Source organism: Phytophthora infestans, genomic scaffold (genome assembly GCF_000142945.1).
Source record: "Phytophthora infestans T30-4 supercont1.77 genomic scaffold, whole genome shotgun sequence".
In the NCBI taxonomy this organism is placed as follows: domain Eukaryota; phylum Oomycota; class Peronosporomycetes; order Peronosporales; family Peronosporaceae; genus Phytophthora; species Phytophthora infestans.
The window spans coordinates 262,593-277,869 of NW_003303682.1; the positions used below are offsets into that span (position 1 = coordinate 262,593).

Below are 15,277 nucleotides of genomic sequence, written 5' to 3' on the forward strand. Positions count from 1 at the left end.
AAGTAGGGTCTGGGCGATTTGTAGTTTTGGGCTTGCTGTACTGTGGCAATGTCGAAATCAGGCACATAATCAAACCGAGTATATGTGGAAGAGCTGCATCAAACAGCTTTTATCGATAGCAATAAGTGCTAGCTAGCGGCCAGCAACAAGAGCCCATGGGCTCCACCATCAATTGTGTCTGGATTCGCTAGACAGCATGAAGGTTGAAAGGGGTGGACAGGACCCGATACCGCCGGTGCTGGTTTGGCTTCAAGTGAAACGGTTAAACTGTAAAATAGTATTTTAAAAAGACTTCTTTGTGCGCATGCAATAAATCAGTAGGTATATACTGATTTATGGGAATTCCTTCAAACTTTGAGCTTTTTTTTTGAAGCCGGTCTCACTTCCAGAAACGTGTGTCTGTGATCTCGCCTGGTCTCTATTAATATAATCCAATCCATCCACTTGCTGTTCGCTTGCTGTTTGCGTTCGACCCGCCAATCTCCGCGTCGTCTGACTTGGAGCTGCGTGCAGCTCAAAACTCGACCAGAGAGGAGGCACTGAGTTTTCTTCCTTCGCCACCCAGTGGGTGACCCACCCACTCGTGTACAATTGGAATCTCCCCGTGTTCGTCAAGGCAATCACCTGCTGTGTCCTCTTCCATCTACGCCGAACGAGACTTGTTGGCGCTTCAACACCGGTTGAACACGGCCATTCGTCGTGACTTTCTCCACCCGCTTTTTAAAAATCTGTACCCAACGACACCATGTTTGCCAAGCCACGTGTGTACGTGGGAGACGAGGAACGCCGTCGGAAGCAGCGTGACCTCAAGCGTCGGTATCGTGAGCGTCGTAAAGTAAGTCGATGGCTTGTGCGGTGCCGGTCGTACTGGAGGATGAAACTGACGTTCACTTTGACCGCAGAATGACGTGCAGGCCATGCAGCAGCAGGTGACGCAGCTGGAGGCTCGATACGATGCGCTGCTGAACGCACAACAGCAATCGGCCATGACGTCGCGTCGGGTACCCTCGCCGCTTGAACAACATTACGCGGCGGCCACGAACGAACTCAACTCGTTACGGCGACAGATCGCTGTGACCAAGCAGAAATTAGCCGAGTTCGACGGCTTCGCGTCGTCTTTGGAAGTGTATCTGACCGACTTTGACGCCCCCTCCGTCATCATTTCGGCTTCGTTGGCTTCTGGCGCTGCGAAGAGCTCATTGCTAATGGCCCCGTCGCTTCCTGGTCCGACACCTGCAGAGCCCCACGCGCGCCTAACGGAGCAGGAATGCCTGGAAATGATCAAGAAGTGCTATTATGAAATCTTCGACCGGCGATTCCGTGGCCAATGTCTGAGCTCAGGTATGCACATGTTGGGCTGGGAGGATCAGATGTTCCTGGACGGTACAACACTGCAGTTCTCCATGTCAAAGCAAGTGACGGGAATGTCGGCCAACACGCTTATGCAGAAGACGTGGGATATCGTGACTACAGAGCAACACATGCGCACGATTCAGTACTCAACACTCGGAGTCAAGGTTCTACATAAAATTAATGATGATACGCTGGTTATCCAGCGCTGTGTGCACCATCCGCAACTCAAGACTGTCAACTGGAACAACATGGTCATGTTCCGCTTGCGCAGTCCTCGAGGGTATGTGGTCGCATACCAGACTATCAACCACCCAGCCTACGCCGAGGGATACACGGAGTATTTCACGGGTCACGAGGACATTGTGGCGGAGGATCTGCAGCCGAAGTTCTCTCGCGTCAACACACTACAGTGGTTCCTCTTTGAGGAAGACGGCAACCTCGACTTTGACATGGATAGCGGAGGGTCTGACCTCGAGTTACTGGGCTCTAGTGATAGTGAAGACTCGCCGAGTATTAAGAAGGAGTCCCTACCGAGAGGCAGAAGAGGTCTGTTTGCACCAACCCAACCTTATGCAGACTCCCAACGGCGTGTTTCAGGTGGCGTCAAAGTATCATTTGGGGGCAAAGTGGACAACCGAGACACGTCTTTTGCCCGATTTTACATGTTCGAGGTGCTCACGTACATCATTCGCTGGGAGAACGCGGTGGGCTCTGCTCGACTCACATTTTAAACGCCGTTGGCAATTAACTAACGTCGAGTAAATAAATTAATACAGTTAATGTCGTGGTATCAATTTGGTGCATGTACTTAAGTCGATGCACGAGGGTCCTCTCGCTAAGTATCGCCGAACCTGACGACGCGCTCAGAGTTGTAGCTCGACGTTCAAGTGACGTCAGTCATCCCATCAGTTCATAGGCATCAACACTGGTCTGTCCAGGACAAATTGGATACTGAACTGGGTTCCGCAGTTCACTATCCAATTTCCCCCTTCCTAAGCCTAGTGTTCTGATGGTGACTGCTGTATACGACATCGTGATCGTGGGTGCTGGTCTCATGGGCAGCGCTGCCGCCTATTACGCTGCGAAACAAGGCAAAAGCGTGCTGGTGCTGGAGCAGTTCGAGCTGCTACACAGCAAAGGCTCCAGTCACGGCTCCAGCCGAATCTTCCGCGTGGCGTATCCGAATGACATTTACACGAAGATGAGTCTCCAGTCCCTCAAAATCAGCAGGACATGTGAGATGCTATCCTGCTACTGTGAGATGCTACTTGCTACGGTCTGCCAGTGTCCAGTGCCAGACGTCATTGCCACAGCCCAAGACACTGGCAATACCAGTACTACCGATCCAACCTACAATCCTACGCGTGTCTATGCATGTACTGCATCCCGGCGTACCGGTCTGCAACGCGCTCACGTGCGAGCGGCGTGCCGAAGATATTAAGGACTGTATGAAGGACGACATTGGTTACCAATTTGGTGGCGGTGAGCAACTGCAACTGCGTTGCAGGTGATGGTGAACTACTTAGCTTTCTATAGACTATCTTAGACTGAGTATGTGCTAATCTAACTATGCGGAACATGGAGGTTCAGGTGCTGGCAGCTCTCACTCTCACAACTGCTTTTGCTGTGCTGCGTGCACAACGAGTGAGAGGCAGCAAGCACCAGAACTCCGTGGTCCTGTCGTGGTACTTTGCCCGGCACTCACGTGTCTTACATTCTATTCCTACTTGCTCTACACCTACTGCCCTACAAGTCTGTGCTTATGGATGAATATCATCATTTCTCCGACCATACTTGAATAAAATATTAGTATTAATGTCCAATCAGAAAGGATAGCCCGTATTTGGACGAATCATACATCGACTGTGCCAATATTTTGACTAATCAAAGCACGGTAGGGTCAGTATAGGTCGATAAGAGGCAGCTCCGACATATCGGGTCGGAGGCCCCTCTTGTGTTATTGATATCGGCATACAAACCTCCACTCATTAGCATATTTTGCAAATAGCACGCGAGCTCCGACCCCTCCGACGCAAGATGAGTCTGAGCGACCTCGCACCGACAAACACGAAGCGCGCACGGGATGGCGCGGCACGCATGTTCAAAGCGTTTCTTGAGGAAGAAGGGGTGACATGGGAGTACCTAGAGGTGTGCATGAAGCGCGACAACGCTCCCCGCGTTTTGGAGGCCGTGGTGGACAAGTTTGGAATGCATCTCGCTTTCAAGGAAGGACGGAAGGGCAGCCTGTTGGCTAGGCACTCAGTCATGCAGTACTACCGACAGGCAAAGAACTGGTTGCTCGATCAGTTCCCACAGCATCGAGAGGCTGTCGGCAAGGTTCTCCTGAAGAAGGGTCAAGTGCTGGAGCGCTATTGCATGAAGCGAAAGTCAGGCAATTTTGTGAAGAAGGCACCTGCATGCACGAAGAAAGCACTCAAGCCGATGATGGTGTACCTCTATTCAAATGGTGTAACAGCTTCGGACTACCAAGACGCGGCGCTGCTGTGCTTGCTCTGGTTTCTGTTTGGCCGAGCCTCTGACATCTCGCTACTCCGGAAGGTGACCTTATCCATCGGTTCGGGGGGAATATTTTTCCTGAGGCTGATCCGTGTACAGACGTCCGAAGAACAAGGTCTCTCCCTTTTTTCCGACGACGACTTCGCCACGTGTCCGCTGCTAGCTATCGCTGTGGCTCTTGCAACTCAATCGGCACCGGCGGCTGCGCTGCTAAACCACCTCCCTGAACAACAAGTGGCGACCGAAGCTTCCCTGACTCCGGCAGCACCCCGGATCGATCTGATCGATAACCCAGAAGCTGTCGCTCCACTCAACTCCACCACAGATGAGAACAAGCCGCTTGACGACACTACTGGAATCCACGGCTACGTGAATCGCGTCTTGACGAGAATAATGCCTGAAGCTGGTGTTGTCCAGCGCTTGACGTCACATTCGTTTAGACGCGGTGGCGCACAGCATGCGAATAGTGTTGGCATGTGTGTGCAGTGAATCTTCGACAGAGGCGCGTGGAACATGACGGCAATCAACAAGGCCTTCGCATACGTCTTCAACACCCCAGCTGAAGATCACAAGGTGGCTCGTGTTTTGAGTAATCGAGGACCAGATGACTCCGTCGCTTTGCTGTCACTTGATGTATTCGACTCTTATACCCGGCAAAGTATTCGCTTGGTCTCTTCAGCTTTATTCACGTCTTCGTCCGGAATGGAATCAGAGCAGTACAACGTTAACGCGGCTGTACACGACACTCTCATGGCTTACCTTCTGCGGCACTATCCGTCACTGAAGACTCTATCGACGTCCGGTCTTGTAATTCAGCGCTTGGAAGCTTGTGCCGAGGATAAAGGCTTCACTGTAAATCATCTGCTTGCTTGGTCGGCGTACCTCAGTAGCAACCCAAGTACTGCGGAGGACTCTAAAAGCAAATTTGCACACGACAACCCAGACGACATCACCCAGCATCCAGTATATTTTCAGCAAACAGCATTGATTGAGCAGTTAATCCAGGTCAACAAGAAGCTTGACGCTCGGTTGACTGGAATGGAAGACATAATCGGAAACAAACACCCACGCGCGCCTACAAAACCAGAAGAAAGTGAGGACTCGAGCGAGAAGAAGTCTCCAGGAAAGCGACGCCGTACCTCTCCAGCTCTAAGCTTGAAGGATGTCTGGTTCGCGTGGTACACTCAAGAACCGCGCATGTGGAGCTTGCCGTATGCTGAAACCAAGCACACACGCTCAACAGGCAAGCAGGTCGTTGCGTTCTTGAAGCTGTTCCTTTACGATGGCTTTGTCTTGGACAAGCACTCTGCTCGCTACCGCGACGATGTTCTCGAAACAGGAAGCCTAGCTGAGAAGGCAATGCTGGCGTTCTTACAGCAGCACAACGTCACTGCCCGCGGAGCGCAAAGCGTCCTGAAGTCCATGCGGAAACTACACAAAGCTGGCCAACTGAATGAGCACATTGGTAAGTACCTACAACGTCAAGCTCAAGGTCTCATCATGGATCCTGCTCCTCCGCATACTTGCAACACGATCGGGTTAGTGACCATGAAGTAATTAATAAAAGCACCCACCTTTCTGGTCATGTCCAGTCATATTTTGCGAAGTTTTGCGCGCTGCACTCTCTGCTGTTCACTCTTCCTTTTGTTCTCAAACCTTGACACCTCAGCCTCGGATGCCTACCAAGAAGCCAACCAAGAACGGCATTAGCTCTGCGAAAGCGTTCAAGACCCTGTGCATCGCTGTGGCCAAGTCTTGCAAGATCCGGGTTAGTGATGAAGCTATTCGTCACCTTCGACTTACCATGAACATTACCGTCGCCTCTACCAGCCTGCTTCCTGAAGCAATTCAAGTCGTCTTCACCTCGTTGGTTGAGCGCAAGATCCAGCGGGCAAAGCTTGTCGACATCCGCGAGTGGCTGGCTTCTCCTGCTGTCGACAACGACGAGGTGGACGGTGACGAAGATAGCGAAAGCGAGAAGATCCACTACGTCCGCAAGATCTTGGACTGGAAACGCGTTTAAGTGCAAAACGTACTACCTCGTCGAGTGGGAGTCAACTTGGGAGTCACGCGAGCACTTGAGCCAAAACATCGTCGCCGCGTTCGAGAAGGAGCGCCGCTTGCTTGTGCGCAAGAAGTTCTTCGAAGACGAGGCTGTGGAAGACAACACGCTCAACATCACGGAAGGATAAAACAAAACAAGATCTAGTGAGGCGCAAACGGCTTCGTATTACAAGTTTAGAAAGTGTTAATGAGTAGAGAGACTTGAACAACAATGTTAACCGCTGACAATAGAACACAAAGCTTAACCTCCTAACGGAACAGCAATGTTAACCTCCATCATTTCCAGGCATTCCTGCTCCGTTAGGCGCGCGTGGGGCTCTGCAGGTGTCGGACCAGGAAGCGACGGTGCCATTAGCAATGAGCTCTTCGCAGCGCCAGAAGCCAACGAAGCCGACATGATGACGGAGGGGGCGTCAAAGTCGGTCAGATACACTTCCAAAGACGACGCGAAGCCGTCGAACTCGGCTAATTTCTGCTTGGTCACAGCGATCTGTCGCCGTAACGAGTTGAGTTCGTTCGTGGCCGCCGCGTAATGTTGTTCAAGCGGCGAGGGTACCCGACGCGACGTCATGGCCGATTGCTGTTGTGCGTTCAGCAGCGCATCGTATCGAGCCTCCAGCTGCGTCACCTGCTGCTGCATGGCCTGCACGTCATTCTGCGGTCAAAGTGAACGTCAGTTTCATCCTCCAGTACGACCGGCACCGCACAAGCCATCGACTTACTTTACGACGCTCACGATACCGACGCTTGAGGTCACGCTGCTTCCGACGGCGTTCCTCGTCTCCCACGTACACACGTGGCTTGGCAAACATGGTGTCGTTGGGTACAGATTTTTAAAAAGCGGGTGGAGAAAGTCACGACGAATGGCCGTGTTCAACCGGTGTTGAAGCGCCAACAAGTCTCGTTCGGCGTAGATGGAAGAGGACACAGCAGGTGATTGCCTTGACGAACACGGGGAGATTCCAATTGTACACGAGTGGGTGGGTCACCCACTGGGTGGCGAAGGAAGAAAACTCAGTGCCTCCTCTCTGGTCGAGTTTTGAGCTGCACGCAGCTCCAAGTCAGACGACGCGGAGATTGGCGGGTCGAACGCAAACAGCAAGCGAACAGCAAGTGGATGGATTGGATTATATTAATAGAGACCAGGCGAGATCACAGACACACGTTTCTGGAAGTGAGACCGGCTTCAAAAAAAAAGCTCAAAGTTTGAAGGAATTTCCATAAATCAGTATATACCTACTGATTTATTGCATGCGCACAAAGAAGTCTTTTTAAAATACTATTTTACAGTTTAACCGTTTCACTTGAAGCCAAACCAGCACCGGCGGTATCGGGTCCTGTCCACCCCTTTCAACCTTCATGCTGTCTAGCGAATCCAGACACAATTGATGGTGGAGCCCATGGGCTCTTGTTGCTGGCCGCTAGCTAGCACTTATTGCTATCGATAAAAGCTGTTTGATGCAGCTCTTTCACATATACTCGGTTTGATTATGTGCCTGATTTCGACATTGCCACAGTACAGCAAGCCCAAAACTACAAATCGCCCAGACCCTACTTATCGCTTCCACTGCCCATAGCTCCTTACAATTCTGACTTAGAATCGCGATCCCACTGGAGGTCTCGTACGTGTTGCGAAGCTGTCTTGATAGCTCTTAAACAGCCCCGCTGTTGACTCGCACCCAGTCCAATGCGCAAACATCTTGCTTCGGAACGCCTGTGCTCTGGTACATTTATATTCCCACGCGATATGGGTGAGTTACAGTGGCAGGTCTCGTCCTGAGGGCAGCCCATGATGTTCGATCCGGCGTAATACAAATTCATTTGTTTGGCGGCCATTCGGTAGTTGACCCAAACTTGGTAGTCTGTAAGCAGATCTCGGTTCGACCAGAGTTGCTTAGCAGTTTGATTCGGACCCATGGATTCGTTGCACTGCCAAACATATCACAAAGTCAGTCACTTTAAGTATTAGGTATGCCGTGTTCTCACTAGCAGTGATTTCCGGACTGTGATAAGGTTGTTCACAACAGTAAAGAGCTCGGTGATGATGGCTTGGATTGTCAATGACCTCGTACAAGTACTGAGAAGAACACGAGCTCCAAACTTGTACTTGTATGCGCTAGATCTAGTGTCACGATAAGTTTTCTCTTTTAAAAAAAGAGCTGCAACTGGTGTGGCATGCAAAAAAGAAAACAGTAGGGAGCTACTGATTTATGGATATTCCTCTCAGAGTTTGAGTGGATCGTGACGTGCCACGCAGATTTGAACGCCTCGCACGGTGCGAGTCGCACCAATTAAACGAGGTTCCATTTTCTGTTTTGCTGTTCTTCAAGTATACTTCGGGCTGCAGGCTGGATGCGAGCCTGCAGACTCTGCAGCAGAGCCCAGGCGAGCTGACTCATGCAAATTGTTATTACATGTAATCGGAGATTAATAATCGCACGACGACCAGTTTTAGACTGTATAAATAGCTGTATGCGTGTGTGCAGCAGGTTTTGCGGCGATCATCGTATCCTAGAGAAGTAACTCACACTAAGCGCGAGGAGGGTACCGCTAATTAATAACAACATACATTAGTATAGAAAGTTGTATACCTCAAGGGTTGGGCGAGATGGTGAATGAATAGGTTAGCGGCGTAGAAGCTACTTATATCGCGCGTTGTCCGCGAATACGCTGTATATGGATGATTAATATCATTTCTCCGACCATACTTGAATAAAATATTAGTATTAATGTCCAATCAGAAAGAATAGCCCGTATTTGGACGAATCATACATCGACTGTGCCAATATTTTGACTAATCAAAGCACGGTAGGGTCAGTATAGGTCGATAAGAGGCAGCTCCGACATATCGGGTCGGAGGCCCCTCTTGTGTTATTGATATCGGCATACAAACCTCCACTCATTAGCATATTTTGCAAATAGCACGCGAGCTCCGACCCCTCCGACGCAAGATGAGTCTGAGCGACCTCGCACCGACAAACACGAAGCGCGCACGGGATGGCGCGGCACGCATGTTCAAAGCGTTTCTTGAGGAAGAAGGGGTGACATGGGAGTACCTAGAGGTGTGCATGAAGCGCGACAACGCTCCCCGCGTTTTGGAGGCCGTGGTGGACAAGTTTGGAATGCATCTCGCTTTCAAGGAAGGACGGAAGGGCAGCCTGTTGGCTAGGCACTCAGTCATGCAGTACTACCGACAGGCAAAGAACTGGTTGCTCGATCAGTTCCCACAGCATCGAGAGGCTGTCGGCAAGGTTCTCCTGAAGAAGGGTCAAGTGCTGGAGCGCTATTGCATGAAGCGAAAGTCAGGCAATTTTGTGAAGAAGGCACCTGCATGCACGAAGAAAGCACTCAAGCAGATGATGGTGTACCTCTATTCAAATGGTGTAACAGCTTCGGACTACCAAGACGCGGCGCTGCTGTGCTTGCTCTGGTTTCTGTTTGGCCGAGCCTCTGACATCTCGCTACTCCGGAAGGTGACCTTATCCATCGGTTCGGGGGGAATATTTTGCCTGAGGCTGATCCGTGTACAGACGTCCGAAGAACAAGGTCTCTCCCTTTTTTCCGACGACGACTTCGCCACGTGTCCGCTGCTAGCTATCGCTGTGGCTCTTGCAACTCAATCGGCACCGGCGGCTGCGCTGCTAAACCACCTCCCTGAACAACAAGTGGCGACCGAAGCTTCCCTGACTCCGGCAGCACCCCGGATCGATCTGATCGATAACCCAGAAGCTGTCGCTCCACTCAACTCCACCACAGATGAGAACAAGCCGCTTGACGACACTACTGGAATCCACGGCTACGTGAATCGCGTCTTGACGAGAATAATGCCTGAAGCTGGTGTTGTCCAGCGCTTGACGTCACATTCGTTTAGACGCGGTGGCGCACAGCATGCGAATAGTGTTGGCATGTGTGTGCAGTGAATCTTCGACAGAGGCGCGTGAAACATGACGGCAACCAACAAGGCCTTCGCATACGTCTTCAACACCCCAGCTGAAGATCACAAGGTGGCTCGTGTTTTGAGTAATCGAGGACCAGATGACTCCGTCGCTTTGCTGTCACTTGATGTATTCGACTCTTATACCCGGCAAAGTATTCGCTTGGTCTCTTCAGCTTTATTCACGTCTTCGTCCGGAATGGAATCAGAGCAGTACAGCGTTAACGCGGCTGTACACGACACTCTCATGGCTTACCTTCTGCGGCACTATCCGTCACTGAAGACTCTATCGACGTCCGGTCTTGTAATTCAGCGCTTGGAAGCTTGTGCCGAGGATAAAGGCTTCACTGTAAATCATCTGCTTGCTTGGTCGGCGTACCTCAGTAGCAACCCAAGTACTGCGGAGGACTCTAAAAGCAAATTTGCACAAGACAACCCAGACGACATCACCCAGCATCCAGTATATTTTCAGCAAACAGCATTGATTGAGCAGTTAATCCAGGTCAACAAGAAGCTTGACGCTCGGTTGACTGTAATGGAAGACATAATCGGAAACAAACACCCACGCGCGCCTACAAAACCAGAAGAAAGTGAGGACTCGAGCGAGAAGAAGTCTCCAGGAAAGCGACGCCGTACCTCTCCAGCTCTAAGCTTGAAGGATGTCTGGTTCGCGTGGTACACTCAAGAACCGCGCATGTGGAGCTTGCCGGATGCTGAAACCAAGCACACACGCTCAACAGGCAAGCAGGTCGTTGCGTTCTTGAAGCTGTTCCTTTACGATGGCTTTGTCTTGGACAAGCACTCTGCTCGCTACCGCGACGATGTTCTCGAAACAGGAAGCCTAGCTGAGAAGGCAATGCTGGCGTTCTTACAGCAGCACAACGTCACTGCCCGCGGAGCGCAAAGCGTCCTGAAGTCCATGCGGAAACTACACAAAGCTGGCCAACTGAATGAGCACATTGGTAAGTACCTACAACGTCAAGCTCAAGGTCTCACCATGGATCCTGCTCCTCCGCATACTTGCAACACGATCGGGTTAGTGACCATGAAGTAATTAATAAAAGCACCCACCTTTCTGGTCATGTCCAGTCATATTTTGCGAAGTTTTGCGCGCTGCACTCTCTGCTGTTCACTCTTCCTTTTGTTCTCAAACCTTGACACCTCAGCCTCGGATGCCTACCAAGAAGCCAACCAAGAACGGCATTAGCTCTGCGAAAGCGTTCAAGACCCTGTGCATCGCTGTGGCCAAGTCTTGCAAGATCCGGGTTAGTGATGAAGCTATTCGTCACCTTCGACTTACCATGAACATTACCGTCGCCTCTACCAGCCTGCTTCCTGAAGCAATTCAAGTCGTCTTCACCTCGTTGGTTGAGCGCAAGATCCAGCGGGCAAAGCTTGTCGACATCCGCGAGTGGCTGGCTTCTCCTGCTGTCGACAACGACGAGGTGGACGGTGACGAAGATAGCGAAAGCGAGAAGATCCACTACGTCCGCAAGATCTTGAACTGGAAACGCGTTTAAGTGCAAAACGTACTACCTCGTCGAGTGGGAGTCAACTTGGGAGTCACGCGAGCACTTGAGCCAAAACATCGTCGCCGCGTTCGAGAAGGAGCGCCGCTTGCTTGTGCGCAAGAAGTTCTTCGAAGACGAGGCTGTGGAAGACAACACGCTCAACATCACGGAAGGATAAAACAAAACAAGATCTAGTGAGGCGCAAACGGCTTCGTATTACAAGTTTAGAAAGTGTTAATGAGTAGAGAGACTTGAACAACAATGTTAACCGCTGACAATAGAACACAAAGCTTAACCTCCTAACGGAACAGCAATGTTAACCTCCATCATCATAGCACACAGAGTTTAACGCAAGCCGGCTACACAACACACACACTCGCACGCACACGCGCATACACACACAAACACGCAAAAACACACTCACTAATGGCTTGCGTCTGACGGCTGAAAAATCGTGAATGACAGAAAACTTGTTTGTCGGCCACTCTTAACCACCAACTTGGTAGGAGGCCACGTGTCGGGGTAAATACGCGCAGGCGTAAAAACCGGAAATTTTACTAATGCTCTTTTTAGTGGACCCCGATTTTGGGTGGCGCCCTCATTTCTCAAATTGCAGCCTGTAGTGCACAAGGCTCTGTAGCTTAAAATCATGCGTTTTTTTTTTGCCTGTTTCTCTGCCCACAGACCGTTTCAGAGCCTGTGAGTGCGCCTATAAACGTGCCGTTTCGGCAATTTCTAGCATAGACAAATCTGCACATGGTCTCTAATTACCCTACCCACAATTACCTTTTAACTTCTTTTAAGTCCGATCTCGTCCCTCCTCTACCGTCGGAGCTCGTCGGAGGTCGGAATTTTTTTGGTATGGCACCTACTTTACGTAGTGATAGAAGGTCGGAGAGCCCGGTGACGCGCCATGCGTCATCTTAGGAAATTGAAAAGGAGAATGACGTCGAGCTCATTTGTATGACGGGCGAACTGGACTTCGCTCCCACTTGGAACGACGACCTCCAAGGCCTCAAAGAAACTTTGACGAGGTTCAGCGTACCATTCGAGGTGCTCAACGGGGCCCAAGTGAACGAACGTTTCCCGGGGTTCTCTTTGCCAGCCAACAGCCATGCAGTGTACAACCCGTTGGGTGGTGTGCTCAATTCTAAGCTGGCGATGGCCACGATGCAGAAAGTGGCCACCCGACTGGGAACGGAGTTCCGTGAGCATAGCCCTGTAAAGAGTGTAGAGGGCGAACATCAAGCTGGAGGAGCCCCACTCGCTATCATCACGCTGGCCAACGGAGTGGTCATGCGTGGCCGTCAGTGCATCGTTACTGCGGGTCCCTGGACGAAGAAACTACTGAAGCTGTCGGGGTCGGACAATGTCAGACTGCAACCGATCGCGACGTTCGGAGCTTACTGGAGATGCGAGCAGGAGATATACAAGCCCGACAAGTTCCCCGTGTTCATCAAGTACGGATACCCGGAAGTGTACGTCTTGCCAATGATGAATGCTTATGAAGGTGTGAAGATCTGCCGCCATGACGGACCGGATGTCAACCCTGATGAACGTCAAGGGGTGAATCAGCCTAAGAACGAGGAGAAATGGCTGCAGACTTTCGTCGCTGAAAACTTCTCGAGTGTGGACTCGAATACGCCCAACCAAGTGAACCACTGCATGTACACCATGACCCCAGACTCCAACTTCATCCTCGATTTCCTTCGGGTTCCTGCGAGTGCTGGTGACCCGACTGCGACGAAGAGAATTATCGTGGGAGCTGGCTTCAGTGGTCACGGAGCGAAAATGACCCCAGTGATCGGTCAGATCCTTACTGATCTGGCGATAAAGGGAGGATCCAATCACCCCACTGAGGTGTTTCGTATCACGAGGGTGGCTGCTCCACAAGAACACTACTCGTTTCCAAGGAGCAGTTTGTGACCTGATGGTACGTCTACCGGTAGCCAAGCTATCCTGGCCCATGTACGAACAACTTTTTACCGATTCACATGGAACAAGCCCATGTGAATCGGTATCTACAACTTTGCCCTGAAGAATATACGATTTTCTATTAGCCAGAACGGAGCCTCCAATGGAAATATATATGTATTCGTGATCTTGTCGACTCGTCCATTTGCGGTTACGCCCTTATATCCAACTGAAGGAAGACGACATAATCGCAAAAACACCGTTGAAAACGGCGTGCACCACACTGAAATGCACAATAGCTCCTCTCGGGGCGGGGCGACGCAGCTATGACGCCAACAAAGGCGAGCGGATGCGAGGTCGTGTAGCCGCAGCAAACCCGGGCGGGGAGCCCGCGAAGCAGGGCCGGGCAGTAAATGCGGAGGCGGGCCCAGCACTGAGCTCACCAGCGAGCCGCGCATTGCACTTTCCAGGTGATAGAGTCTTTAAAGGATAGTGCTTACGTTCAATGAACGTGTTTTTGCTGCGAGAAAAGCCAAGTTAGGGTTACCGAGATACCGCTGGGTAGTTGTCTATTTTTTTTAGCTTTTCGAGATTTTGTGCCACTCCAGCTATCCACTCAACCCCCCCCCCTCCGCTCCAGCCTTCTCCGCTAAGCAAGCAGCTCCTTCGGGGAGCGATGACGACGCAGAAGAGGAAGAAGCGTGCCCATGCCAGCAACAGTGAGGATAGCGAAGGCACCAGCGTCTCTTTCAGCCAGTTCAGCGGGGGATTTTCGTCTTGGGACGCGTTTCATGAAGCGTTTAAGACGTACGTGTTCGTGGATCTATACCTGTGGGTTTCTTGCGCTAATATACATTCCCTACAACAGGTACCAGGACGAGACGCATCAGCTATACAAGATTCGCTCTACTAACTCCGTAGCGAACCGCAACAAACAGCGTCTGCTTTCGTCAAGTCGACGGGGGAAAACAGCCTTTCTTTTCGACGAGGCTCACAAGGTCTATACGAAGACGCTTATCTGTACGCACGGGTGGGCGTTCAAGCCCAGCGGAAAGGGGTCCAGAACCAACCACAACATCCGCTCCATTGAGTGCCCGGCATAGCTGAATGCAGTGCTTGTCCACGTCAAGGAGCATGAGTATGAGGTTCAGGTTACATCCCATATTGCGACGCACAACCATGATGTCGGACGGAACGTCTACTACTCCTACGCTGAGGCTCGAAACATTACGTCTCCTGGAACGCGAGGTGTGGTCTAGACATTGGTGCAAGATGAGCGAACGAGTACTATTTTAAAGATAAAGCTGTTTACAAGACTTGTGTCTGATTATAGGCGGATTTAAGACGAAGAAAATCTTGCGGTATCTAAAAGAAGTGTCGGGCAACCCAGTACTGCCTAAAGATGTGGAGAATCTAATCGCAAAAAATGCGCCGGGAGACGTACACGTCAGAAGACGACAATGAGCGAGTGACACAGGTCCTGCGAGACTTTAGCGAAGGTCTTGGACCCGCTGTTAATGTTTTTCGCGATAAGGAAACTGGCCTTACGTCGTGTATTACCTTTCAGACGGCGCACATGAGAAGGATGGCACGCAAGTTCTCCGAAGAGATCTGTGTTGATGCTACTTACGGGACTAATATTAATCGGTAAGGTGCTCCTCATATCTTCGTTCGGATCACCAATGTTTGTGAACCTCTCACTGACACGCGTACAAATTTGTGAACTGTTCACGCTCAGGTATCGCCTGTTCAGCTTTATGGTCAAAGACAAGAGCGGGCGTGGATCATTTGCGCAACACGCACTTGTTGATAGCGAAAGCAGATTGAACATGTTGTACGCGGTACAAGCTTTGAAGCCGAATTACCCAGTGTGGACAGACGTGAAAGTCATCGTAATTGACAAAGCCTTCACTGAGTTGGCGCTGCGGCGTGAAGAGTTTCCGTGCGCTACAGTTATTATCTGCCATTTCCACGTCATCGACTA

The 15,277-nt window shown here is 50.9% G+C and overlaps 3 protein-coding genes across 3 annotated transcripts; 2 read left to right on the top strand and 1 right to left on the bottom strand.

Annotated features, from left to right (window-relative positions):
• Window positions 1-424: 424 nt before the first annotated feature.
• Window positions 425-2,084, top strand: PITG_18966 (uncharacterized protein; the record flags this gene model as incomplete). Its single annotated transcript, XM_002997285.1, has 2 exons — window positions 425-835; window positions 915-2,084. The coding sequence occupies 2 exons, from the start codon at window positions 746-748 to the stop codon at window positions 2,082-2,084; spliced, it is 1,260 nt and encodes a 419-aa protein (XP_002997331.1).
• A 4,091-nt stretch (window positions 2,085-6,175) lies between these two features.
• Window positions 6,176-6,746, bottom strand: PITG_18969 (uncharacterized protein; the record flags this gene model as incomplete). The annotated part of the gene is made up of 2 exons (XM_002997286.1): window positions 6,176-6,577; window positions 6,657-6,746. 2 exons carry the CDS (start codon window positions 6,744-6,746, stop codon window positions 6,176-6,178), a joined length of 492 nt encoding a protein of 163 aa, XP_002997332.1.
• A 5,596-nt stretch (window positions 6,747-12,342) lies between these two features.
• PITG_18972 (sarcosine oxidase, putative) lies at window positions 12,343-13,305 on the top strand (the record flags this gene model as incomplete). Its single annotated transcript, XM_002997287.1, has 1 exon — window positions 12,343-13,305. The coding sequence occupies one exon, from the start codon at window positions 12,343-12,345 to the stop codon at window positions 13,303-13,305; it is 963 nt and encodes a 320-aa protein (XP_002997333.1).
• Between the last annotated feature and the right edge of the window lie 1,972 nt (window positions 13,306-15,277).